Source organism: Apium graveolens, chromosome 5, assembly GCF_009905375.1.
Source record: "Apium graveolens cultivar Ventura chromosome 5, ASM990537v1, whole genome shotgun sequence".
NCBI lineage: Eukaryota > Viridiplantae > Streptophyta > Magnoliopsida > Apiales > Apiaceae > Apium > Apium graveolens.
Window position 1 is genome coordinate 18,383,284 of NC_133651.1, and position 27,235 is coordinate 18,410,518.

At 41.4% G+C, this 27,235-nt stretch overlaps 2 protein-coding genes across 2 annotated transcripts; both read right to left on the reverse strand.

Annotated features, from left to right (window-relative positions):
• Positions 1–21,664: 21,664 nt before the first annotated feature.
• On the reverse strand, positions 21,665–22,411 carry LOC141659874 (uncharacterized). The gene has a single exon (XM_074466801.1). It carries the CDS (start codon positions 22,409–22,411, stop codon positions 21,665–21,667), a length of 747 nt encoding a protein of 248 aa, XP_074322902.1.
• A 1,261-nt stretch (positions 22,412–23,672) lies between these two features.
• On the reverse strand, positions 23,673–25,769 carry LOC141659875 (uncharacterized). Its single transcript, XM_074466802.1, has 2 exons — positions 25,144–25,769; positions 23,673–24,909 (listed from the first exon to the last, which is right to left on the reverse strand). Exons 1-2 carry the CDS (start codon positions 25,767–25,769, stop codon positions 23,673–23,675), a joined length of 1,863 nt encoding a protein of 620 aa, XP_074322903.1.
• Positions 25,770–27,235: the final 1,466 nt, after the last annotated feature.

Sequence of the window (27,235 nt, forward strand, 5' to 3'; positions counted from 1 at the left end):
TCCTGAACACTTGAGTTATGCTTTTTTAGGTGATGCATCTACTTTACCTGTTATTATTGCATCTGACCTTTCAGGTAGTGAGGAGGACAAGCTCTTGAGGATTTTGAGAGAATTCAAATCGGCCATCGGATGGACTATAGCAGATATAAAAGAGATCAGCCCTTCGTACTGTATGCATAAAATTCTGCTATAGTGATGTAGTAAGCCGACTGTTGAGCAACAGCGGAGACTTAATCCTATCACGAAAGAAGTGGTAAAGAAAGAAATTTTGAAGTAGCTAGATGCAGGAATCATATATCCTATTTTTGACAGTTCTTGGGTGAGCCCCGTGCAATGTGTACCTAAGAAATGAGGTATAACTGTGGTAGCAAATGAGAAGAACAAGCTCATCCCCACTCGAACAGTCACAGGATGGAGGGTATGCATGGATTACAAAAAGTTGAACAAAGCCACGAGAAAGGATCACTTCCCTCTTCCATTTATTGATCAGATGCTTGACAGGTTGGCTGGTCATGAGTATTATTGTCTTCTGGATGGCTATTCGGGGTATAATCAGATTTGCGTTGAACTAAAAGATCAAGAAAAGACTACCTTCACTTGTCCATTTGGCACGTTTGCTTTTCGCAGAGTTTTGTTTGGCTTATGTGGTGCACCTGCCACTTTTCAGAGATGTATGATGGCTATATTCCCTGATATAATTGGAAACAATTTCGAAGTGTTCATGGATGACTTCTCCATCTTTGGACATTCGTATGATGAATGTTTGAATAATCTTCGTTCGGTGCTCAAAAGGTGTGTGGAAACTAATTTGGTGCTCAATTGGGAAAAATGTCACTTCATGGTGCGTGAAGGCATTATTCTTGGGCATAAAGTCTCTAGCAAGGGTCTTGAGGTGGACAAAGCCAAGGTGGGAGTCATTGAAAATCTTCCACCACCTATTTCTGTGAAAGGAATCCGTAGTTTTCTTGGTCATGCGGGTTTTTGTCGGCGCTTCATTAAGGACTTCTCGAAGATATCTAAGCCGTTGTGCAACTTGCTCGAGAAAGATGTGCTTTCAAATTTGATGATGAATGCTTGGCGGCATTCGAGACTCTCAAGAAGAGTTTGATAACTACACCAGTTATTACGACACCTGATTGGACAGAACCTTTTAAGATGACGTGTGATGCGAGTAATTATGCAGTGGGAGCAGTTCTTGGAAAGCGCAAGAATAATCTTTTTCATGTGGTCTAATATGCTAGTTAGACTCTAAATGGAGCTCAAATGAACTACACCACTACTGAGAAGGAGCTCTTGGCTATAGTCTTTGGTTTCGAAAAATTTCAATCTTATCTGCTTGGGACAAAGGTGACAGTATTCACTGATCATGCTGCCACTCGCTATTTGGTCTCAAAGAAGGATTCGAAGCCTAGACGTATTCGTTGGGTGCTCTTGCTACAGGAATTTGAGTTAGAGATCAAGGATCGAAAAGGTACTGAGAATCAAGTAGATGACCATCTCTCTAGATTGGAGAATCCCGGTTCGACTTCACATGATAAGACATTGATTAACGAATCTTTTCCGGATGAGCAGTTGTTCGCAGTTCAGGAGGAAGTGCCATGGTTCGCAGATATTGTGAACTATCTTGTCAGCAATATAATGTCTCCTAATATGAATGCAGCTCAAAAGAAGAAGTTTCTGTACGAGGTGAATTGGTACATGTGGGATGAACCATATTTGTTTAGACAGGGAGCTGACCAGATCATCAGGAGATGTATCCCATTCTGTGAGACGGAGGGGATATTACGAGACTGCCATTCTACAGTTTATGGTGGACATTATGGTGGTGAAAAGACGGCAGCTCGTATTTTACAAGTAGGTTTTTTCTGGCCTACGCTGTTTAAGGATGCACATCAGTTCATTTTAAGGTGTGATCGTTTCCAAAGAGTGGGGAATCTTACTAGAAATGATGAGATGCCTTTAAATATAATGCTTGAAGTCGAGGTCTTTGATGTTTGGGGAATCGATTTCATGGGACCATTTGTCTCATCCTGCAATAATCAGTACATCTTGCTGGCAGTCGATTATGTCTCTAAATGGGTATAAGTCAAGGCTCTACCGATGAATGATGCAAAGGTAGTGTTGAATTTTCTCTATAAGCAGATATTCACAAGGTTTGGAACACCACGACTAATCATAAGTGATGAAGGGACGTATTTCTGCAATCATAAGTTCACTTCTATGATGCAACGCTATAATGTGAATCATCGTGTTGCTACTGCCTATCATCCACAAACTAATGGTCAAGCTGAAGTGCCTAATAGAGAGATCAAGCGCATTCTAGAGAAAGTTGTTTGTCCATCAAGGAAGGATTGGTCTTTAAAGCTTGATAAAGCTGTTTGGGCTTATAGAACAGCATACAAGACTCCACTTGGGATGTCCCCATTTCAACTTATTTATGGTAAGGGATGTCATTTACATGTGGAGCTTGAGCATAAGGCTTATTGGGCGTTGAAGAAGTTGAACCTTGATCTAGATGCAGCTGGGAAGAAGCGAATGCTTCAGTTAAATAAACTTGATGAATTTCGACTTCAAGCGTACGAGAACAACAAAATGTACAAGAAAAAATAAAAATGTGGCATGACAGGAAGCTATCTCCTAAGTCATTCGTGCCGGGGTAACAAGTTCTTTTATTCAACTCTCGTCTTCGACTTTTTCCTGGAAAGTTGAAATCAAGATGGTCTGGACCTTTTATCGTCAAAACTGTGTTTCCACATGGAGCGGTGGAGATTTTTGAGAATGATCTGGGCCAAGCATTCAAGGTTAATGGTCAGAGATTGAAGCATTACTATGGGGACACGGCAAACCTGGAAGTGGTTAGTGCCATTTTATTGTCAACTTGATCGAACTCCTCTACGTCAAGCTAATGACGTAAAAAAAGCGCTTCTTGGGAGGCAACCCAAGGCTTTAACCTTTAGGAACCTTTAGAAGTTAGTACCATATCCAAAAAACCCAAAAAAATCAGAAAATTGGGCAGAATTTTTTTTTCCCAGAAACCCCTGGGGCGCCCGCCTGGAAATCCTGGGCGGGCGCTCGGAGTCTGGGGCGCCCGCCTGGAAATCCTGGGCGGACGCTCAGGACCCTTCTGCCAGAATTTTTTTTGCCTTATAAAAAACCACAAAAAAAATCAGAAAAACCTAAAAAACATAAAAACCCACGATTTCTCTCCCACAATTCTGTTGGATTTTTAACGCAGCGGGGCATGGCAAAACACTTTTCCACATATAAAATCCATATAAAAGCATATAAATCGTGAATAAAAATTCGAGGGATCGAATCTAACCTTTTAAAATAATTCGGAGACAACGATCAGAGATCCTTAGCAGTTGCTCCTCAAGTGTGAAGCACTCCACCGGTATCCACCAAGAAAACGATGTTAAGGAGGAGGAAGGAGGTGGAGAGAATTGGGTTTTCCAAACTTTTTGGGTTTTCGGGTTTCGATGGGGTTGGAATAAAATTAGGGTCTATAATAGTGTATTTATAGGCAAAATTTTCAGCTGAAATTTTCCCATAAATATTATTATTATTATCCCATTTATTATTCTCATTAATAATTAAAACACCTTTTAATCATTAATCCTTTTTCTAAACACTTTAGAAATAATTCTCTCTCTTGATTTAATTTCCAAAAATTAAATCCTTTAATTAATAATATTAAGAACTTTTCTTAATTAATTTATAATCAATTAAATCTCATTTAATCAATTATTAAATTTGCCAATTAATTATTTATTTCATAAATAAATAATTATTAGCCATTATTAATTAATTCCTCCACCATTAAATCATTCTCTTTTTATGGTGTGACCCTGTAGGTTCAATATTAAGCCGGTAGTAGAAATAAATAATAATAAAACTATTTTATCATTATTTATATAAATTCTCTAATTTATTAAATATGATTAATTAATTAATCACATTTATTCTATATCGTGAGTGATGCTTCTCAACATATCGCGACTATCCGGATAATATGAATTCACTGCTTAGAATACCTAGAACCTGTCAGTGAATAGTTACCGTACAATAAACTCCTTCTACCCTACAATGTCCCGATTAAATACAAGGCATGGATCTCGTGTCAAGCCTATCTAATTCAATCACTTTGCTTACCATTTACTATGCGTAGTTCTATGCAAATTAGAAACTCCTTTCTAATTTCATTCACTCTGGCCAGAGATTCCTGAACTAGCATAAGTGGATCAGCCTTGAACATTCGCTTCCTTCACTGGAAGGGGTAGATCCTTTATTGATCATACACTATCTTCGTGTACAAATTCCTATACCCAGAAGAGCCCTAATAATTGTCCCTGGAGACTAAGAACTAAACCAAAGCATAGTTCAGTGTACACGAGATGACTATGATGACCTCAAGTCTAAGGATACTTGTACAACTATCACTTTGTGAACAACTGCTGACACGTGAGTGAACTCCATCAGTTATTCAGCTGTGCGAGTCATGTTCAGTGAACTTATTCTATAATAAGCACCTACATAATAGCTATAGTGTCACCACACAAATGTCTATGAGAACAGACATCCTTCATAATGAAGCAAGCATAGTATGTACCGATCTTTGTGGATTATTAATTACCAGTTAGTAATCCTATGACCAGGAACTATTTAAGTTTAGAGTTATCATCTTTTTAGGTCTCACTATTATGATCTCATCATAATCCATAAAAAGCTTTACTCTAAACTATGGTATATCTTATTTAAACACTTAAATAGATAAAGCCCGTAATAAAAATAAAACAAGTCTTTATTAATATCAATGAAATCAAAACAGATTACATAAAAGTTATTCCTAAATCCTAATACACGATTGGACTTAGGACATATTCCTTTCAAATTCCACGTTTTCTCTCCCACAAACCCCACTCCTACTCTAATTTTAACCCTAATTCCTACCCTATATATACATACAACTCCTCCATATACACTCCCATATACTTTCAACTTTAAAACTCTCTCCTACACTCAAAACACAACTCTTAAACACTTTTTCTCAGTTTCAATGGCACCTAAGAGATCCCGAACTATTGATAGCAGCAACATCGTTCCTACTGCTGATTCTTCGAGGGGAACTGCTGCGAGACCTCATTTGATGGATAGGGATGCTGAGGAGGAGTATACTAGGCTTCTGACTAAGCCAATTTTGAAGGAGAGGGGATTTTTACCATCAGGAGAAAGGTGAGTTGTTACCGATGATTGCGGAGAAAGGGTGGATTTTTTTTTTGTGAGTCGCCGGAGGCGGTTCCAATGAGTGTGGTTTGCGAGTTTTATGCGAACGCCAAGGCTGAAAAGAATGGGTTTACTGTTGTTCGTGGGCTTACTGTGGATTATCAGCCGGAGGCGATTCACCGTGTTATTGGGCAGTGACAACGGAAGCCCACAGAGGAGAATTGGAATGAGAAGACCCCCGAGGATTTTGATTGTGGCTACCCTCTGTCTTCCGGGCACGGTGTGGAAGTTCAAGATGGGATTTAACGAGCATCGTTCTTTTCCGGCGGTTGCGATGAATAGGTATGCCCGTGCATGGAATGCCTTTATTTGTGCTAATATTTTGCCTACTTCGCATGCACATAAGGTTACAGTCGAGGGAGCAAGGTTGTTATGTGGGATCTTGAATGAGGAGTATTATGTGGACCTTGGTGAGTTCATCTACCAAGGGATTTTGAAGTTTTTGAGGGGGCGAAACACAGCAACATCCCTTATGCATCTACTGTCACGAAGCTGTGCAGAGTAGTGGGAGTTTATTGGCCTTCTCACGAGCAGCTGCAGATGCCGGCCGCTCCTACTGACTCAGCGACTCTGAATGCGATGCTGGAGTGGACGGTGGAGAGCCCGAGGAGCATGGTTTGGGATATCGTCTTCCAAGAGGACGTCCAGCAGCTGGTGCTACAATGGCTAGGCCCAGTCAGGTTCGTGATGAGGCAGGCTCTTCTAGAGCCCAGGAAGGTGCTGGGATGGCTGATGCCCAGTATAGGAGGTTGTCGAGGAGGATGGATGTGATGTATGAGTCACAGAGTAGGTTTGCTCAGGAGCTCACCCTTGCACTTGGGACTGCTTCCAGAGGCCTTGGAGCTGACATCCAGTGGCCCGTTTTTGGTGAGGACTCTGCTTATCCGCCTCCTGACACTCCACCCTCTGAGGGTGATGATGATGATTTCTTCGAGTTGGTAAATCCTGTGTTCCTTTCTACTACCTTAACTGGGGACAGTGAAGATTTTAAGTTTGAGGGTGGTAGTTAAGGGATATTTTTGTGTGTGTGTCATGTAGTTGCATATTCATGATAGTTTAGTTCATATAATTGCATATTTTTGCCATATATAGTTTATTTTATTTTATTTAGCTTTATTTTATTTTATTTTATAGCTTTATTTATCATGTCATTTAGCTCATGCATATACCATGATCCCCTTTGCGTTGCTTTACCGATTGATTTATGATATTGATGCAAGTGTAGTGATAGCGTTAGAGTGATGATTAAGTCTTGTAGGTTGACATGCATGCTAGAAACAATTGTAATCTCACTAAGTCTTAGAGTATGCTTAAGGACTAGATTGTTATCATGGTTTGATGGTTTTTGAGGTTAATCTATTGATTATGCTTAGAATTTATGATAGACTATTAATGATAAAAGGCATGAATAGAAAAAAATTGGAGTAAAAATTGGAATTCATTGCTAATTGTGGCTAGGCGTCAAATGGCTAGTAGCCGGCTCGTATTTTTATGCGAGTAGTCTAGGGTTGAGCAAGATGGAGCGAAACGCACTTGCTCAGAAATTTGAAAAAATAGAAAAAAAAGGAAAGAAAATAAAATAAAGAGTTAATGCATAATTGATCACGAGTGGGCTCTTTGGTATTCGAGTTATTAAGTTCTTAGGGGACTTTGTGCCTAGTGACCTAAGGCTTTTATAGTCTGGGATCCGCTAACCTAACGCTCGCTAAATGGATGCCATTGCATAAGTCTTTTGTGGACCTCACTCATTGCACGGTCAAATAAGCATTTGTTGTTGTGTTGAATAAAAGCATGATTCCGTAATAAGCTCCAGTGATTTTGAAGTGTTATAAGTCATTTTGTGCCTAGAATTTATTCTTCGTATAATCATGTGATTACCTTGAGGATAATCGAGTTATGATAATGATCTAGTTTCGAAGCATATCTGTTAAGCATCCGCACACACCACGTTTCTGGTTGTATGTTAGTTTGCATTATTTGATTGATCTTTATTCACCTAATTGTATTTGTTGAGATATCATGAGTTGGTTGGTTTAGTCATTGTTAGGGGGATCGCTGCATTTCATGTAGATTACATTCATGCATATTTTTGTTTTGATTTTGAGTTTGTGACGCTTGAGGACAATCATCGATTTAAGTTTGGGGGTGTGATAAGTGTCATTTTATACCACTTAGAACGTCTTATAATGGCTTCAATTGATGTCTTGAAATCAGGTATTTTATGTATTTGATGCATTTTTCTAGTGTTTTTGCATTTCAGGGTATAACTTGCGTATGTAGGAAGAATTTATCAGAAATAAGCCTAGGGAAGTGCTTGACATTGGTTGTGGAAAGTTGGGGGCAGAATGCAGCAAAATCAGGAGCAGAATTCATAATTTTCCAGAAGGTGCTTGGGCGCCCGCTCAGGATGCTGGGCGGCCGCTTGGGAGCTTGGGCGCCCGCTCAGGAATCTGGGGCGGCCGCTCAGGGACGAGAATTTTAATACTGAATTTTATAATCCTTATTCTGATGGACTTCTGAGACGGATGGTTCTTGTGGACTTCTATATAAGTAGTTCTCAGAGACGTTTCGCAAAAGATGGTGGTATCAAGCAAGGAGCAAGGAGAGTAGGAAGAAGACCGTTTTAGCACATCACAACGTAGAAGAGGAAGCATACATTTTCTTGTGATTCTTTTATTCGTTGTATCAGTGGATGCTAGTTTTCTTTACTTTGAACCTTATTACTTTTGTGACGTACTCTGGTTTTAATAAGTATTTTTATTAGTTTATATTGTGTGTTATTATCATGTTTTCATATGAACCCATGGTGATGATGAGTTTTATCATGGGCTAATCGTGATCATGGGGTCATAACGGATTTATTATGGATTTCTTTAGTTAGTTGTTTAATACCTTAGTGTGTGATGATTGTATGATATCTAGCATAGGTTGTGCTTATTCGTCTTATGTGCGTCGCAAACATATAAGATAGTCTATTAATCTCCTGTAAAGCGACGGTGGATCTCGAGGTTTAGAACTTGCCATGCTAGCATAGGTTCATGTATGTGTATGCATGATTAATGGGTAACTCTAACCGTTTTACTTGCCCTGTGTAATCATAAAGAATAACTTGTGCTTAAATCGTTATGTTGTCAAATTCTGTAGACATATAGGGTCTCAACATAATTGATGCCTATTCAACTTCTATCTTAATTGTGGATGTTTGGTAGAATGGTATTAGAACAATGAAAGTTGGCTTTTATTAGTTTCGTGTTGTTCGATTAATATCATCACTGTTACATGCTAAGGGTAATAACGATAACTATTGAAGGAAGTAGTAATGAAGTTATGATCTCATGTGTGTTTAATATTGTTAATTCAAGTGTCAATTAAGTGTTTAATTCTCATAGTTAATTGTAGTTAATAATTAGTTAATCAAATCTAAGTGTTATTGTCTTGACATTGAGAAGTAATCATACATTGGTGAGTAAGTGTTAATTGAACATAATTAGTCTGAGTCTCTGTGGGAACGAACTAGAATTTATTCTATATTACTTGCGAACGTGTATACTTGCGTGAAATATTAGCGCATGTTTTGTGCCTAATAAGTTTTTGGCGCCGCTGCCGGGGACTCGGCGTATTTGTTTAGTTTATGTACTTGCCATCAGTGGTCATTAGGACTCATTGATTAAGACGTGTTACTTATTATTTCCGTGTGTATTTCAGGTACTCTAGCAAGCGTTTATGCAAACACGTTCTCGCACTCGCAAGAGAACTTTAGATACGGCTGAGCAGACAGACTCAGTTCTTGATATTCCGGAGAAGATAGATTTTGAAGATTCGGATAAAGAGAGTGAGTAGAAAGAACCAGTAATCATGGGTGATCGTATAGTTCCAGCAGCAGATCCAGCTCTTATGGACTTTTCTCGGCCTAAAATTAATGACATTCAGTCAAGCATCCTTCATCCGGCTATTCAGGCTAACAATTTTGAAATCAAGCCGGGCACTATTCAAATGGTGCATAATTTCATTTCTTTCGGAGGTGCTGCGACTAAAGACCCCAACATGCATATTAGGAATTTTGTCGAGATCTGTAGTACTTTCAAATATATTGGCGTGACTGATGAGGCTATCAAGCTGAGGCTTTTCCCATTCTCTCTGAGGGATAAAGCTAAGGACTAGTTACATTCCGAGCCAGCTGGGTCCATCACTACTTGGCAAGATCTTGCGCAAAAGTTTCTGGTGAAGTTCTATCCAATGGCGAAGACTGCAGCTATGAGGAGTGCTCTTACTCAGTTTGCGCAACAACCAACAAAATCTATATGCGAAGCTTGGGAGCGCTACAAGGAGATGTTGAGAAAGTGTCCACATCATGGTATGCCTGACTGAATGGTGATCACTGGTTTCTATAATGGTTTGGGGGCCCAATCTCGGCCCATGCTCGATGCAGCAGCTGGAGGCGCCTTGTGGGCCAAAAGCTATACTGAGGCTTATAATCTTATTGAAACTATGGCTGCAAATGAGCATCAAAACCCAACTCAAAGGATGATGTCTGGGAAGGTAGCAGGTATTCTGGAAGTCGATGCAGCTACAGCTATTGCAGTGCAGCTCCAAGCGCTGTCTTTGAAGGTCGATTCTTTAGCCAACTATGGAGTGAATCAGATAGCTATGGTCTGTGAGTTTTGCGCATGTTCTCATGCTACAGATCAGTGTTCTCTTGTTAATGAATCTGTTCAGTATGTGAATAATTATCAGCGACCGCAACAGCTTGTGCCAGCTACTTATCATCCTAACAACATAAATCATCCCAATTTCAGCTGGAGTAATAATCAGAATGCTGTTTAGCAACCATATCAGCAGCCTATCAGTAAGCAGTTTAATCCACCTGGATTCCAACAACCACAACATTATGCTCAAATGAAATCATATCCTCAACAAGGAGGTGCTGCTCCACCTTCTAGTGCTGATTTCGAGGAGCTCAAGCTGTTGTGCAAAAGTCAGGATGTTTCTATCAAGAAAAGCCTAAAAATAGTAAAACACATTCACCCCCTCATTGTATTATTCATTTCCCAACATATATTAATATCCACAATATTTACATAAGTACAAATAGAATTAAATTAGTATAATGGCCTCGGCTCAAAATAAAATAATATATATTATTCACCCGTGCAAAAAAATTATATTATTGAACATGTCGAAAACAAAACGAAAATAAAAAGATAATTCGTCAATATGTATAATAGCCTCAGAACAAAAATATTAAAATTATATACATTATCCATCCAGGTTTAAACAAAACTATACTATTGATATAGGTTATAGAAAAACTAAGTACATATTTAGTTGGATTTGCTAAATCGGGATAAAACAAAATAATAAATTCTACATACACGGTTTAAAATTTTTGATATTTTACCGGGCTAAAAATTAATTAGAACCGTAAGTTAATTATTTGGTCGACATAATGACATCTTGATCGATATAATGACATTGGAATAAAATAAAATAATATTCGTTGAAGTTAAAATAAAATAATATTCAACATGAACTCTAAAAATATTAAAAAACTGAAACAATTACTTGGTCTATATAATGGCATTAAATTCGTATGGAAAGAGGGGAGTATATGAGGTCAAATTTATGCCCATTTTTTTTCTTAAAATCTATACTATAATATAATAACCGGACCGAATATAATTTGGTTAAACGGTTATCCCCTTATTTTGGTTATTAAAAATTAAATGCATCGCACAAGATTTAAGCTAGTATATATATATAGGGTGAACTGTATTGAGAACCTTTTTTACACTGAAATATGAGATATAATCTTCATCACATAATTTAAATCTATTTTTAATCTGGACCACTCATTTTAAATATCATCATCATCTCCAAACATCACCTTCTCCATCATCTTTTTTTTACTTACCACCCACCATTACCTCCAACCACATGCAACCCCCATTTCCGGGCACCATCACCACCGACGACCACCACCACCTCCGGCGACTACCAGAAAATCATCACTATCAAACATAAAATCACCACTTTCAGATCAAAAATCACCACCGGAAAATCAAAAAATCACCACCGAAAAATGAAAACTCACCACCATAACACAAAAAATCACCGTCTTTGACCAAAAATCATCACATCCAACAATTATTTCAGCCCACCAGATCCAGCTACATGCTCCTTTCATAAACTCTGATCACCAACATCGTAACGAAAATCATCATATTTAAATCTAAATCACCAACAAGAATAAACCAAAATCCAACCACACCACAAAAATATCATCCGACGACCTTAACGAATCCCAATAATTAACATAATCTATAATTTACCTAATTAAATCTAAAGAGATACTACACAACACAAAAACAAAAATTTGTAACAAATCAGACCTGAAAATGATGGAATTCTTTTGAGGAAAATATGAATCATGAGATATGTAAATCTTTGTTGTCGCTAAATTTGAAGCAGAATATGTGGATAATTATTCTGGTCGGCAAGAAGATGTCAGCGGCGTCGGTAATGGATGGTGGTGGAGGTATGAGATGAAGATGGGGAGAGTGACTAGGATTAGGGAGGAAGAGATAGATGGGGGGAAGAGAGAGAGAGAAGGGGTGTATGGTGGAGCGCCGGCGGAAAGGGGTGGAGGTGGAGAGAGACAGGGGTGAGAGGTTGTGTCGAAGAAAGAGATGGGTTAAAGAAAAAGTGAGGTGAACTAGTGAGAGAAATAAATGTATGGTTAAGATTAATATATATATATAATTATTATAAAATTGAGGGCTAATATTAGATATCATTTCTCATTTTAAAATGGATTCTCATTTGAGTAATTACCTATATATATGTATGCATATATATATATAATGTAAATAACCAAAGATACACAATGAGAAAATATTATAAGTAGATTATTTTCTGTGTCACTTCATCTCAACTATCAGCTCTATTTCATAGTGGTAGGAGCCGTGTATTAAGAAGTACAAAATTAAATACATGTAGCTGTTTATGATCTAAATGTAGAATTTAATGACTACTACTCCGTGTGTAAGAATCCGTGCCATCCAGAAACTACAGAATTTCACTTTGACAATCACAAATCATGTTTATATTATAACACTCCCCCTTTATTGTCAATGTGAGTTGTTGACGGAGGAATCTAGTAACAACAAAGATTGAGGTTTCTCGCTGGAATTAAGATCTATGATGGTGGTTCTTCGCCGTAAAATTAAGCGGTGTTTGGTGGTTTGTGGTTGTTTTAGGCTGAGATTGATCGGAGTAACTGGTGGCTCCTTTTCAGCTCTCAACTTCTTACCCCTCTCAATGTGCCTACGTACCCTTTATATAGGGATCAAGCCTGACGTAGTTCCTGGGAAACAAGAAGTCTAATGGGCTTAGACTTCTTATTCCTAGGCCCGGTAGAAGCCCAACCAGAATCCGTCTTCCGCTACCTTTAGGAATGTCCAACTATGAGGCCCAACCGCAAAGGCCCAAGGCTCGTCCGTAATCGTAGGACTTCACTGATAGTGCATCTTCCTGCACAAGGATAACACTCCGCTACAGCTATCTCTCTTGATTTACAGACGCATGTATAGCCACGGTTCACCCCAAATGCCGGATGCATCCTTGTCCCCCGAATGAGGATAACCCACCAGATAGCAGGACAGGTGATCCCAAGCTCTTGGGTGCAAAGTGCAGGATGACTCCAAAGTTCTCCAACGAGGACACCCGTTGAATACATGAATAGAGTTCCCAAAGCACACACCAAAGTTAACCCCGCATCCCCAACGAGGACACCCGTTGAATATAAGAGGAGGCCTTCAAGCTTTTCACGGATATCCCCCTCCTTGACCGTCTCAAGAAGGGAATTATTCAAAGAGTATCTGCAACAAATACGTTAGTGAAAATAATCTCCATTACTCCTTTCCATGCATGCTTTGTCCCGAGGCCACCCTTGAGAGAGCATTTACCACGTATAGGACGCGTCCTGAGACATCAGACGCGTCCTGACTCTCATGAAACTTATATTTGATCTTCTAGCAACTACCATCCCTAACATCCAACATATCAGGACGCGTCCTTTCTCCCTGAGCGCGTCACACAACCCTCATTGCCAGATAAATATAATTGTCAAATATTTCCACCATATTGAACACGTCCAAAACTCCAGGGCGCGTCCTACTTTAGGCATGTACTCTCAAGCTTTATCACAAAACCTTCATTTGTAAACACTTCTTCAATGGTGGGCGCGTTCTGCTTTCCTTGGCGCGTCCTCACCTTTTACAACGCAACACCGAGTTTGACTGTAATCAGCCCGCATTTGACCCACATCAATCCAATGCCAAATTTTGGGTATAACAACTACCTCCAAATTCCATTTGTAGTTGAAAACAAGACTAGAATTTTTATTCGAAGGCCACAAACAAAATTTGGATTGACCCATTTATAATACATGAAGACGTGCCCTGTTTCCTGGACACGTCAAACCTTTAGACATTCAATATCGACCATTGCGTGACAGCTGTTGTACACATCAATATCCTTCTCTATATAAATATCCAAAACACAACCCCCATCAACACTTTATTTTCTCTCAACAACCGTCATCGCTGCTGCCTCCAAGCTTCAAGCTCAATATTCCGACGATCCAGTTGTTCATTGTTCGATTTCTTTAGCTTAATCCAACCCCAAATTCACACGGTATGTAAATCCCCTTTTAACTCTTCATTTGGTCGAGTAATCCAGCCTCAATAAGCAAAAAAACCGTTCATATGCCTCATTTTTACTTTAACTGTTCTTCATTTTCTTTTATATGTATATGTGTATATATCTATCAAAGCATCATATTTTGCCTATTTGATTCTGTAATTGCATGTTTCCAGGGTTTTAATTGCATCTCCCCAGACTGATTATAGCTTATTCAAATTCGGCTGTGCTCCCACCATTGTGGACGCGTCCTGTATATATTTTCATTTAGTTATTTTAGTCTAAAATCGAATAGATGCATCGTCAGCCTATGACGCGTCTTCATACTACGTTTTCTACGATAGATTTCCTAGGACGCGTCTTCTCACCACATCCCTCTTATTTCAATTTTTACTTTTTCACACAAATTTTTTCTTTTTTACATATTATTGACGGAGGAATCTAGTAGCAACAAAGTTTGAGGTTTGTGGCCGGAAACAAGATTTATGACGGTGGTTCTTTATCGGAAATGAGAACAGTAACCGGTGGATCCGATGAACAGTGTTCGTCGGGAAGTATGAATAGTGTTTGGTGGTGGTGATTATTGGGGGCTGAGATTGCTTAGGGTTAGTGGTGGCTCCTTTGTGCTCTCGCTTCTGACCCCTTGCAATTTGCCCACGTATCCCTATTTATAGGGAATCAAGCCAACGTAGTTCTTTGGGAACAAGAAACCTAATGGGCTTAGATTTCTTATCCCGAGGCCCAGTAGGAAACCTACTAGAAACCATCTTCTACTAGCTTTAGGAATATCCGCCGATGATGCCCAACCACAAAGGCCCAAGGCTCGTCCGCGGCTTCAAGACTTCACAGATAAGGCATCTCCCTGGCCAAGGATAACCCTCCGCTACCAGCTGTTTCTCTAGACCGTGGACGCAGGTATAGCCGTGGTTCACCCTAAATGTTGGACGCATCCTTGTCCCCCGATAAGGAGCCCCTACCACATTACAGGACAAGTGATCCCAAGCATTTGGGTGCAAAGTGCAGGAAACTCCGAAGTCTCCCAACAAGGACACCCATTGACTATAGAGATAGAGCTCCCAAGCACATACCAAATTTCACCCACATCCCCAACGAGGACACTCATTGACTACATGAGGAGGCCTTTAGTCCAGGCATACCTCTGGAGGTCTCTGACCACAGACACCGCGTTTCCTGTAGATATGCTACAGGAAGGAGTTCTTCAATAGAGTACCTGCATCAAATAGGTTAGTAATAATAATCTCCATCTTCCTTGAATCTTCCGAAGAACCCAGCCAAGCAGTCATGTTTGATGTCTTCACAAAGTCTTCTGTTTATTTAGGGCGTGCCCTAAGGCTCACCATAGGAAGAGATTCAATCAAAAAATTCCCCACATTTCCTTAGTAACTGGGTGCGCCTCCTCACTACCCTGAGGGTGCGCCTTCTTCTTCCACAACAATCTTTTAGTTTCATGTTTGTTGGACGCGCCTCCCCTAACTATAGGACGTGCCTGGTCCTTTACAAAGAAGGAAACCTTCTTTGTCTTTTCCTTAATTTTAGGCATTTCTTCCTCAATTTTGACTATTTTATTAATCTCAATCTGAATATTGTTTATACCAATTTTTGGGCATAACAACTACCCCCCAAATTCCATATGTCATTGAAAATGGGATTGGAATTTTTCCTCATCTTTATCAAAATATGTATAAACATACTTTCCAATATTATTTTACTAGGCGCGCTCTAAACAGGACGTGCCTTTTTAAAGTTCCAAATTTTTGCATTCAGAATTTTAAGGTACTGTGGTAATCATATGAGGCGCACCTTCAAGAGGGCGCATCCTAGAATTTGAAACGATTCGAAAAGGTTTCCCCTAATCTTCGGGAATCGTGATTGACATGATTGATTTTGACAGTTGTCCTTTTTTCGCTATAAATACAAGTCACAATCAGTCACTTTCTTTTTTTACTTTTACTCTCTCCCTTTTTTTACTTTCTCTTTCTCTCCAAAAGTTTCAACTCCAGCGGTACTATTTTGCTCGGAATCGACCTTTTCTGCTACCAGTCTCCAAATATTTTCCAGTCAACTCCTTCTCTAATATAAAAGGTATGAAAAACTTCTTGTATTTCTGAATTCCGTCAAGTAAATCACACTGCATGCCATGTTACCCTTTCAATTTCTAGTTCATAGTTCATACATATATATGTGTATATATATATGTATATTTATATTTCTGTGGTTTTGATCTAAAACCGCTTAGTAAAATTTTTAAATTCTTGTTTCTGAGAATTCCCACCATTTTCCCTTTAACCTAATTATATTTAAGAGCGTACACATCGCAAGACATGTCTAGGGCGCGCCCAAAACATGTAAACTGATCAGGACGTGCCTTGTAACCGATAGGACGCGCCTTCTTAGCATAGGTCGTGCCCTAGAAAGAAGTCGGCATAGGTCCTTTCAGGAAATACCATTTTCTCAAGGAATCCATTACTTTGTTTGCTTCCTTCATATTTTCTTTTCCCATTCTTTCGACTTGGGCGCGCCCTCAATATTTCTTTTGTTTTCTTGACAGCTGGAAGATGAGGGCGCGTCCTCACCCTTTCATCCTTTTAAGGATTTTTGTATCAAGTTAGGGATTTATTCCCCTCCATCTATCTCTTTCAAACCAAACTTCCCGGATGCACATAGAACTCCCCACTTTTTGGAGCAAGAGGCGCGCCTTGTTCAAGAATTCAAAGTTAGCAATATAATGGCAGAATCATCAACCGGCTCCCAAGATCACGTTCCTCTAAATTAGAGAAGGGGTAAACAGAAGCTAATCCAAAAAGAAAGATCTCCAGTCCCTATTAGTACAGAACTAGATGATGATGACTGGCTGGAAAGTTTGAATACGGATAGGTATAAGGGGACCGAATATGGTGTGAACGTTGGGGCAGGACCCTCCAAGGTATCCTATAATATTGTTTCTCCAAGCCCCTCTCTATAACAGTCTGAGGGCATGCCCTTTCCCCAACAGTCTGAGGGCGTGTCTAAAGAAAACACCTCGCCTCTCCAAGATGAGAGCAAATTTTTTGATGAGGACACCCTCCAGTTCTCCACCTCTCCTGATCCTTCTCTCATCCCTTTTCAACACTGGGAAGTTTCTGATAGCGAGCTGGACTTTGACTGGAATGAATATGAGCCATGCACGGAAGCTGTGAAGAAACGTTTCATAAAGGAGCATGGGAAGCTATTATGTGTTGGACTCCCTTCAGCCTGCTCAGATGAACAGTTAGGGTGGCTCATGGAGTATTATGACATGGAAGGTATATGGGCGCGCCCTCTTAGTATGATGCGACCTCATATCTTCAACTATGGGAGGAACTTCAGGATTCCCAGAATGGTAACCAGTCCTAAGCTGGTTTCATTAGGTGTCGGTGCGCCTTTACATCCTTTTCAAAAAGAAGTGATAGAGCTTTATGATGTGGCCCCACTCCAATTTTCTCCAAACAACTACAAATTTGTCCATAATTTGTTCATCCTTTACACTGATTTAGGCTTTTTCCAGCCCACAATGGCCGAGGGAAGTCACTTTTTTAGCTTAAGGAAATCTGACCACGGTTACTATTACTTAGTGGTCCAGTACAACAAAAAAGGGTTTTCTTCCGGGAAACTCAGCCATGAGAAGGGCTGGAAAGAAAACTTCTTCTACCTGTACGATGTTCCAAGGATAAGGATTCAGTTCAACACATCCCCAAGTAAGGGCGCACTCTCTCTTTTATTTTCCCTATTTTTATGCATTACCTGATTCTTATAGCCTTCCTTCTCCTTTTAGACAAACCAATGATGAGAGCCCTTGAAGGTGAGCCTAAAAGGCGGGCTGAAGCTTTGCTCAGAATTTCTGCTGAGAAATGGAACTTAAAATTGTTGGTTACCAGGACCAACCTCATGAGGGTTGGAATCCTTTCTGACCAGGTGGGGGTGAGATGTAAATTCATGAGATTTAGGAAAGGCGTTCCTGTCTCTCGTGCCCTTGACCCAGATAGTGACGAAGAAGCTGAGGAAGAAGACGAAGAAGCAGAAGATAACTCCCTTCAAGGCGAGGCTCCTTCAGGTTTGATCATTTTAAATTCTAAAGGCGCGCCTTTCATTGTTGGCACGTCCTTGTCACTTAACAAAACTTCTCATTAGTTTATTCCCGGTATATTAGATCATTGATTTATACTACTTACCTGGAGCGCGCCTTTTACCCGAGGCTTAATAGGTTACACATTTATACTGCCACTATCTCTACTAATTGTTTTATTGTTTTATATATATATATATATATATATATATATATATATATATTTCCTATCTGAAACCTTTGTTGATTGATTGGTTCGGCGTGTTCTCATATTTATACGCACCCTATTATTAAGTTTAACTAATATCTTTCATGATTTGTGCAGAGATGGCTCCTCCAAAAATTCCTAAGTCATTCGGGGCGCGCTCTAGTGACAAACCTAAGCCCAAACCAAAGAGAGATGCTCCTATGGCACAAAAATCCATGCCTGTGTCCACCCCTGTTCCTCAACCTACTCCTGTTCCAAAGAGGCCAATCATCGACCTGACCGAAAAACTGGCCGCGACAAAAAAACCAAGGACAGATGGCGCGCCTTCAGGCTCTTCAGCTGCTCTCAATTGCATTGGCCCTTTGGGTTCTCTTCATGTAACTGATGAGGAAGTGGAGAAGTGGCAAGCCATGAGCCTGGAGGATGCCACCAGGGCCTATATTAAAGCTTCTTGCCAGCTGTTCATCCACTCCAACCAAGTGGTGGATAAGCTATTAGAGGAGAAGGCGCGCCTGGAGAGGCTTCAGGAAGACAATAACATTCTGAAAAATACTCTCAAAGACAAGGATTTCCTCCATTATAAGGACATCAAGGCCAAGGACTCTGAGATAGCTTTCCTCAAGAGTGAAGTTACAAACTCATCCTCTTTGCTTGAGATTGCCAACACAAAGGTATAATCTCTTCATATAGAACTAGCTGAAATAAAGGCGAGGATATAGTACCTTGAAGATCAGGAAAATAATGGTTGGCTGGAGGAGAGGAGGATCATCACAGAGGAAGCCTTTGCTAATGGTTTTCACTTTTACAGGATAGAGTTTGTGGCGAATGATCCTGAATACAACTTTGAAAAGTTTGGCGAAGAAACTGCTGCTGAGATGGCAGAGTTCAAGAAGGAATTTTCCAAGGAAATCCAAGCCAAAAGGATCGAGCTCGGATTGGAGGAGGCTGAGGGCGCACCTACTGACGAGCCCGAGAAGAACGCGCCTGAAGTAGACCCCTCAATTCCTCTTCAGTCCATTCCTCCAACTAATGAATCTCAGGGCGCGCCCTGATTTATTTTCATGTTTAAACTGCATTCGTACTCAAGCTTCAAATATTTCTGAGGAGCCAGCCCTCTTTTGATGCTGTGCAAGGCTGTATGACTTATATTTTGCTACTCTTTAACTTTTGCATCATGACATATCGTATGGTTTTATATAATTTTATCTCTTTCAGCATGCATATAAAATCTGTTAAGGCGCCTCAACCTTTAGGGCGCGCCTTAAGTTTATAATTTTCTGCTTTGATTCTCTCTCAACCATTATATACTTCTATTGTATAAAAACATGAGGTACGTCCTTCCATAATGGCGCGCCCTTATATTGTGTTTTCATAAATCTTCTTGAGTCAGATTGTTATGGCATGCCTTACTGTAGGACGTGCCCTTTAGTATTTAGAGAAAATTATTTAGCACGTTCATGAGTACTTGTCTTTTTTGCAAGATTTTTAAAATTGTTCCTATGTCATAGGGATCTATAGAATTTCTTACCGGAGCATTTTGAAATCAGGGTGCGCCCTATTTTTTTTCAACGTGCAAGTGCCAAGTACTCCTTTCTTATCAGTGATTCTTTTTCAATAATTTAGTTAAGTACTAAACTAATGGCGCGCCTTGATCTGAAGGACTTTTCCTTAATTTATATGATCAGCCATACACTTTTATTTCTGCGTTATCAATTTGCTAAGTGCCATATTTTTTTAGGCGCGTCTTTTTATGGAGGCATATCATGGTATCCTGATTATAAATTAGTAACTCCTCAATTGGGCGCGCCTTAACATAGGGCGCATCTCAGATTTTCTTTGTCTGAAAATTTTACATGCCAAACAAATAAAGCAATTTGAAGCAACTTTTTTCTTTTATTGATAATGCGCTCTAGTGTACAAATCACACCAGTCCCATGGCTACTATGCTCTGTGGGGAAATTATTTGAAAATTTTATCCTTCTGCTAGTTCAAAGGTTCATAGTAATGTATAATACCCCCTAGGATAGGAGGGATTTATTTGCTACTAGTCTATTACATAGGATTTAATCATAGGAATGAGGGGGACAACGCCACACCCTACTGATAATACTTCCGTAAATGCTCCGCATTCCAAGCTCGGGGAATAAGTTTGTCATCCAAATCTTTCAGGCGATAGGTTCCCTTCCAAAGTTTAGCCTTGACCTTGTACGGTCCCCCCCAATTAGGTCCAAGCACTCCATGCTGAGCTATTTTGGTGTTTGGCATAACCTTTCGTAACACGAGATCCCCAACCTTAAACGACACATATTTTACCTTCTTATTAAAATACCTTACGATTCTCTGCTGATATGCAGCAAACTTTAACTGAGAGTTCGTTCGGGCTTCATCTAGCAAATCCAAATGGAGCCTCTGGTTAACTTCTGCATCTTCTTCAACAAACAAGTCTCTTCATAGGGATCCGTCTCCTACCTCCACGGGAACCATAGCCTCATACCCATATCAGCAAAAATGGGGTTTCTCCTGTTGTTGATCTAGGAGTTGTGTTGTAAGACCAAAGGATCATGGGCATCTCCTCTGGCCAATCTCCCTTATTTTCTTCCAACTTAGCCTTCAAAGTATATTTTATGATTTTATTTATAGCTTCTATCTGACCATTACTTTGCGGGTAATAGACCGCGATAAAATCTTTCTTGATGTTCAAGTCTTCACAGAGCTTCCTTAGCTCTTTACTGTTAAACTGTTTCCCATTGTCCGAGATGAGTTTGTATGGAATACCGAACCTACAGACTATGGAGTTGAAAACAAAGTCCCTAATCTTCTTTGTTGTGATTGTGGCCAGTGGTATAGCCTCCGCCCATTTAGTAAAGTAATCCACAGCCACCACGGCGTATTTCACACCCCCATTTGCTTTGGGCAACTCTCCAATGAGATCAATCCCCCACATGACGAAAGTCCAGGGACTTGCCAATGAAGTAATAGATGTTGCCGGGGTGTCGAAATAGTTGGCGAATCGCTGGCAACGGTCACAAGCCCAGATAAATTGGAAGGCATCTTCTTTCATAGTTGGCCAGTAATATCCTTGTCTGAGGACTTTTAATGCCAATGAACCCCCCGAGTGATTACCACAAATCCCTTCGTGCACCTCCCTGAGAATATAATTTCCTTTTTCTATGTCCACGCAGCGCAACAGTGGCTGGTTAAATCCCCTCTTGTATAACACCCCATTGTATTCAACATACTTCGCAGCTTGGTAGCGAAGGCGTCGAGCCTGTAGCTTGTCTTCTAGCAAAGCTCCCTTTCGAATATAGTTATGAATGGGGGTCATCCACCCCTCTAGCAGGATTTCCTGTGTCTAGAACACTCGGTATCTCTTAGATTCCCAAAGGAATTTGTCCAAGTTGGATGCTATCCATTTGCGACCCCATCTTTGCCAAAGCATCTGCCTTACTATTTTCTTCCCTTGGAATGCCCTCTAGCCTGGCACTTCCAAACTTTTCCAATAGACGCTGCGCACATCTCATATATAACTCCATCTGAGGTCCCCGGGCTTGGAAACCTCCGTTGACTTGATTTACAACTAGCTCAGAGTCACTCCGAGCTATCAAATTTACAACCCCCACTTCCAGAGCTATTTTCAGACCATTGATCAAGGCTTCATACTCAGCATCATTGTTGGTGACATAAAATTTGAAATGGATGGTGCTTATCAAATGATGCCCTTCCGAGGTGACTAAGACAATCCCGACGCCTGCTCCATTATTATTTACAGCCCCATCGACGTGCAAGATCCGCCAAGGGTGTGGCAATTCTTCCCTTTCCTCAACATGAGGACTTCCTTGTGAGGAAGGCTCTACCAATACTATAGCCTTATTATCTACCTCAGAATCAAACTCAAGTATAAAATCAGCCAACGCCTGTCCCTTGATCGCCTTACAAGGACAATATTCCAAATCGAATTGTCCCAACTCTATCGCCCATTTCAACATTCTTCCCGACGATTCTAGTTTATGCAGAATATACCGGAGCGGATAGGCGGTGCGAACCTCTATCCGGTGAGCTTGGAAATATGGCCTTAACTTTCGCACCGCGAGAATAAGAGCGTATACCAATTTCTCCATGCTGGTATATCTGGTTTCTGCATCTAGCAGCCTTTTGCTTATATAGTACACGAGCCATTGATGGCTTACTTCCTCTTTTACCAACACCGCGCTGACGGAGTATTCTGGCTTGGCCAACATCGGAGGATTCCCCAATTGCTCTTTAATTTTTTAGAAAAGCCTTTTCACAACCTGAGGTCCACACAAAATCCTTCCCCATTACTTTGATTGCCTTGAAGAACTCTTTGCACCTATCCGATGACTTCGAGACAAATTGATTCAAAGCTGCAATCCTTCCCGTTAGACTCTGTACCTGCTTGATGCTGGATGGAGATTTCATGTCCAACAGAGCCTTGATTTTTGCCAAGTTCGCCTCAATTCCTCGGTGGTTAACCATGAACCCCAAGAATTTTCCTGACTCTACACCAAACACACATTTTTGAGGGTTCAGCTTCATCCTATATTTTCTTAGAATATGGAACATCTCAGCTAAGTCTGCGACATGATCTTCCGCCTTCTTAGACTTTACAAGCATATCGTCCACGTACACCTCCATCGTCTTCCCAATCTGCTTCTTAAACATTTTGTTTACCAATCTTTGATAAGTAGCCCCCGCGTTGATCAAACCAAATGGCATCCCAACGTAGCAATAGAGTCCCCAATCTGTGATAAAAGAGGTGTGCTCTTGGTCAGGCCCATACATGGGAATTTGATTATATCCGGAGTATGCATCCATGAAACTGAGCAAGGCATGTCCTGCCGTGGCGTCGACCAATTGGTCAATTTTTGGAAAAGGGAAGCTATCCTTTGGGCACGCCTTATTCAGATCGGTGAAATCCACACATGTTCTCCACTTGCCGTTAGGTTTTCTTACTAACACCGGGTTTGCTAGCCAATCTGGGTAGAAAGATTCCCTGATTAGTCCAACATCCAGGAGTTTATCCACTTCTTCCGCTAAGGCTACTGTCCTTTCACCACTCACATCCCTTCGCTTTTGCTTAACCCCCTTATGCTTGGGATCAATGTTCAAATGGTGGCACATCACCTCTGGGTCGATTCCCACCATATCAGAATGGTTCCACGCAAATACATCGAGGTTTGCCAAGAGAAATATTGAAAGTCCCTCTTTCAATCTTGGCGCCAACTGAGATCCAATTCTCAAAACCTTATTTGGGTCTTTCTCGTCGACAAGGATTTCAATTATGTCTTCCGCGGGCCCCATCTTTTCCATTGGCATTGGTATTCGCGGATCTAGGTCGGGTAGATCACGATTCTCATCATTTTATAGAGAAGGCGCATCCCGTTGGAAAGGAGCATCAACTTTTTTAGAAGGCGCTCCCTGTATTATAGGGGCATCAACTTCCTTTAAATTTTCTGAAGATAAGGGTGCGCCCTCAGGGAGAGGGGCATCTACCTTATGCACATCCTGTTCAAGACTTTGCAAGATGTCAAATCTTCCTTCGATCCATTCCCCATTGAAATCTGCTTGGATTATGATATTTGGGGGTTCCTCTTCTTCCAATATTTCAATTCTGATTGTGTCTTCCAAGAACAACATTGCTGGAGGCAGTTCAGAGGGGCACTCGTCTCCTTGCTCGACATAGTAATGGACTCGGATTTCCTCAGTTGGTTGTTCGATGCTCCTTTCTTGATCATCATCTGATGCATCTTCGCTGCGGGAGTCCTTCCTAAAGCCCCTCATAGCTTGCCTATAGCATTCCTGAGAGTCATACTGAGAGCCTTTTATACTTCCCACACCATTTGGGGTTGGAAACTTGATGGTAAGGTGGTGGATCGAAGTAATAACCCTCATCTCCCGAAGAAAAGGCTGTCCTAACAGCACGTTGTGGGATGACTCTTGATTCAGAACCTTGAACTCGAGCATCTTTGTCACGGACAACGGAATTTCCCCCAAAGTGGATGGCAACCGAATCGATCCCATAACTCTAAGTCCCGCTCCAGAGAAACCATAGACCCACGAATCTTCCCCCGACATATCCCGATCAGGAAGCCCCATCTTTTTAAAGGTACTATAGTAGAGGATGTTTGTCGAGCTTCCATTGTCTACGAAGGCCCTATAAATATTTTTGGTTCTGATCTGAATGGAATTGACCAGCACGTCATTGTGGGGGTGATGTACCCACCGGGCATCTGCTTCTCTGAAGGTGATATCCATGGATTCACCCTTGAACACTTTGGGTGGTCGAGTCTCCACCTTATGAATGTCTGTGAGAGGTCTGAACCGAGCTTCCCTAGCATACCTTTCAAGGGCCCTATAGCTGCATTCCATCCCGAGATCTTCCCTGTAGATTGTTCGGATATTGCCATCCCTGACGAATTTATTTTCTTCCAGAGTTTCATTGTTCGATCCCCATGGGGCTCGCTCTCCCTCTTCCTTTACCCTGTCAGTGCTATCCTTGTGCCTCCTTACTTCCTTAACCACCCAATCACCAAGATATCGTTCCTTGATAAGTGCTTCGATCTCATCTTTTAGTTGTCGACACTCATTTGTGTTATGTCTGGATGACTCATGGTATTCGCAATACTTTTTCTTGTCTTTACTTTGCTAGGATGATAGAGCCTCAGGTTTTCTAAACAGCCCTCTATTTTTGTTCACCTCAAAGATATGCTCAATAGACGTGGCCAAAGGCGTGTACCGGCTTGTTCTGTAGTCATAGTTTGAGGGATGACTCTATTCCCTTCTCATGGTCATGGCATTCACCCGGTTTGGGCTTCGACTATTCCTTCTGTACCTTGGGCTTGAAGATCTGTCCCTCTTCCATGCTTTGTTTCTCTGACTTGTTTGCGCTGTCGGTTGTACTTCTGCTAGGGATTGCTCTATGGCTTTAAACGATTCTGCCAAAACAACGACATCCGCCAGAGTGGCTGGGTCTTTTCCCTGTAAATGCTTCCAGAAGTCCGAACCAACCCTTAGCCCTGCTATTAAAAAGCTTTTCAAGGCTTCGTCTGAAGCTCCCCTCACGCTGGTAGATTCAACATTGAACCTTTTAAAGTACGATGTCAAGCTTTCATTATCCCTTTGCCTGATGTTAGCGAGAGTTGTAATGGAGGGAGCATATCTCACAATAGCTTGGAACTTAGTCAAGAACAGAGTCTTCATTTGGTCCCAAGAAGTGATTACTCCCGGCCCAAGCTTTTGAAACCAATGTTGGGCACTCTCTCTAAAAGTCGCCGCCAAGAGCCAACATCGAGCTAAGTCCGAGACTTGGTATACGTCCATCTCTATATTGAATTGGCCCAGGAATTCCACAGGGTCTGAACTTCCATGGAAACGGAGATCGCTGGTAGTGTTGCGATATCCGGCTGGCAAATGTGCCTCTCTTATAGCCACCGAGAACGGGGAAGAGATTTCTGCCATGGCTATCACTCTGCCTTCCAAATGGTTAAGTAGCCTTCTCAGATCGCTCATATTGAAAGTTCCCACACCTGGGATAGTTTACATGTGAGGCTGCGGACCTTGGGGCTGCGATGGAGATACCTCTGCCTGGTTCCCACCTGAAGGAGCTTGTTGTTGGTTGGTGTTCTGGGCATCTTCTGGTATCACGATCACTTCGGGGTTCTGACCTTGATATCCCCCTAGATTTTCTCCTTGACCTCGACCGCACCTTGAGCCATCTCACAATCATAATTTCCCACATCCCTATAATAATCATACTCAACATAGTTATCGCTGTCTGCTCGATCATACTAGCGGGCATCAGTGCGGCCACGGTAGTTGTCGCGGAGATACCTATCCAAGTACCTACCTCGACCTCCGCCTCTTCCCCTCCACTGGGGTCTTCTCCAATGGTCGCTTCCATATCCTCGACCATATCGGTCCAGCGATCTGCGGGGAGGAGCTCTCTCATGATTGCGGCACCGCTCCTGATTTCCATGGGAACTCAGGGGCACACGTGTTATATCATGGGGTATCATATCTCCACGATCAGCTTCCTTTTTCCATTCAAGTAACAACATTCTCAGATCATCGTCTCCTAAACAGATCCCCAAGCGATCCTTTAAAGCCGCGAAGCTTCGTTGCTCCTTCTCGAGCATGGACTCCGCCTGTCGACGCTCCTCGAGACTGCGTCCAGAACGGTGTGGATGGGCAACCCCCCAATTTTCCATCCGCAGGATTTCTTGACCATCAGCATCTTCTTCCACCAGCTCGATGATTGGAGACGTATCATTGGAATAGTTCAGGAGTCGCGGGGTTATCGGCACACGTCCTCCTCCAGCATGACCGTGGCCGACCGAGACATCTTTATCAGTAATAGGTGCTTTCCCAGGTGCATGAGTAGCACGACTGCGACGAAGGCCCCTTCTGGTCTTGCGCCGCTCTGTGGTGCTCAGCCTTGAATCGAAGCCGTTCAGCGCATCGCCCATGCGATACAGTTGTTCCAGCAAGTCAGCGTTGCTGATGAGCACATGCGGTTGTCCCCCAACATCCGGAGTGGGGCGATCAGTCATTGGTGGAATGTAAGGTTCATGTTCATAACCATGATAAGATTTTTCCTCAGAGCTTCCATCATAAAAACTTCCATCATGATATTTAGACATCTTTCCTCCTAGATGCGGATCTCGATTAGCCCCTCCTTCTAGTGCCAATTTGTTGACGGAGGAATCTAGTAGCAACAAATTTTGAGGTTTGTGGCTAGAAACAAGATCTATGACAGTGGTTCTTTATCGGAAACGTGAACAGTAACCGGTGGATCCGATGAACAGTGTTCATCGGGAAGTATGAACAGTGTTTGGTGGTGGTGATTATTGGGGGCTGAGATTGCTTAGGGTTAGTGGTGGCTCCTTTGCGCTCTCGTTTCTGACCCCTTGCAATTTGCCTACGTA

Excerpts from the sequence above, each read along its gene's own strand:
- LOC141659874 (XM_074466801.1), bottom strand. The coding sequence starts at position 22,411 with ATGGAGAAATTGGTATACGCTCTTATTCTCGCGGTGCGAAAGTTAAGG.
- LOC141659875 (XM_074466802.1), bottom strand. The coding sequence starts at position 25,769 with ATGGCAGAAATCTCTTCCCCGTTCTCGGTGGCTATAAGAGAGGCACAT. Across the intron at positions 24,910-25,143 it reads GACAGATCTTCAAGCCCAAG|ACATAACACAAATGAGTGTC; the intron begins GTACAGAAGGAA and ends TGAGTCATCCAG.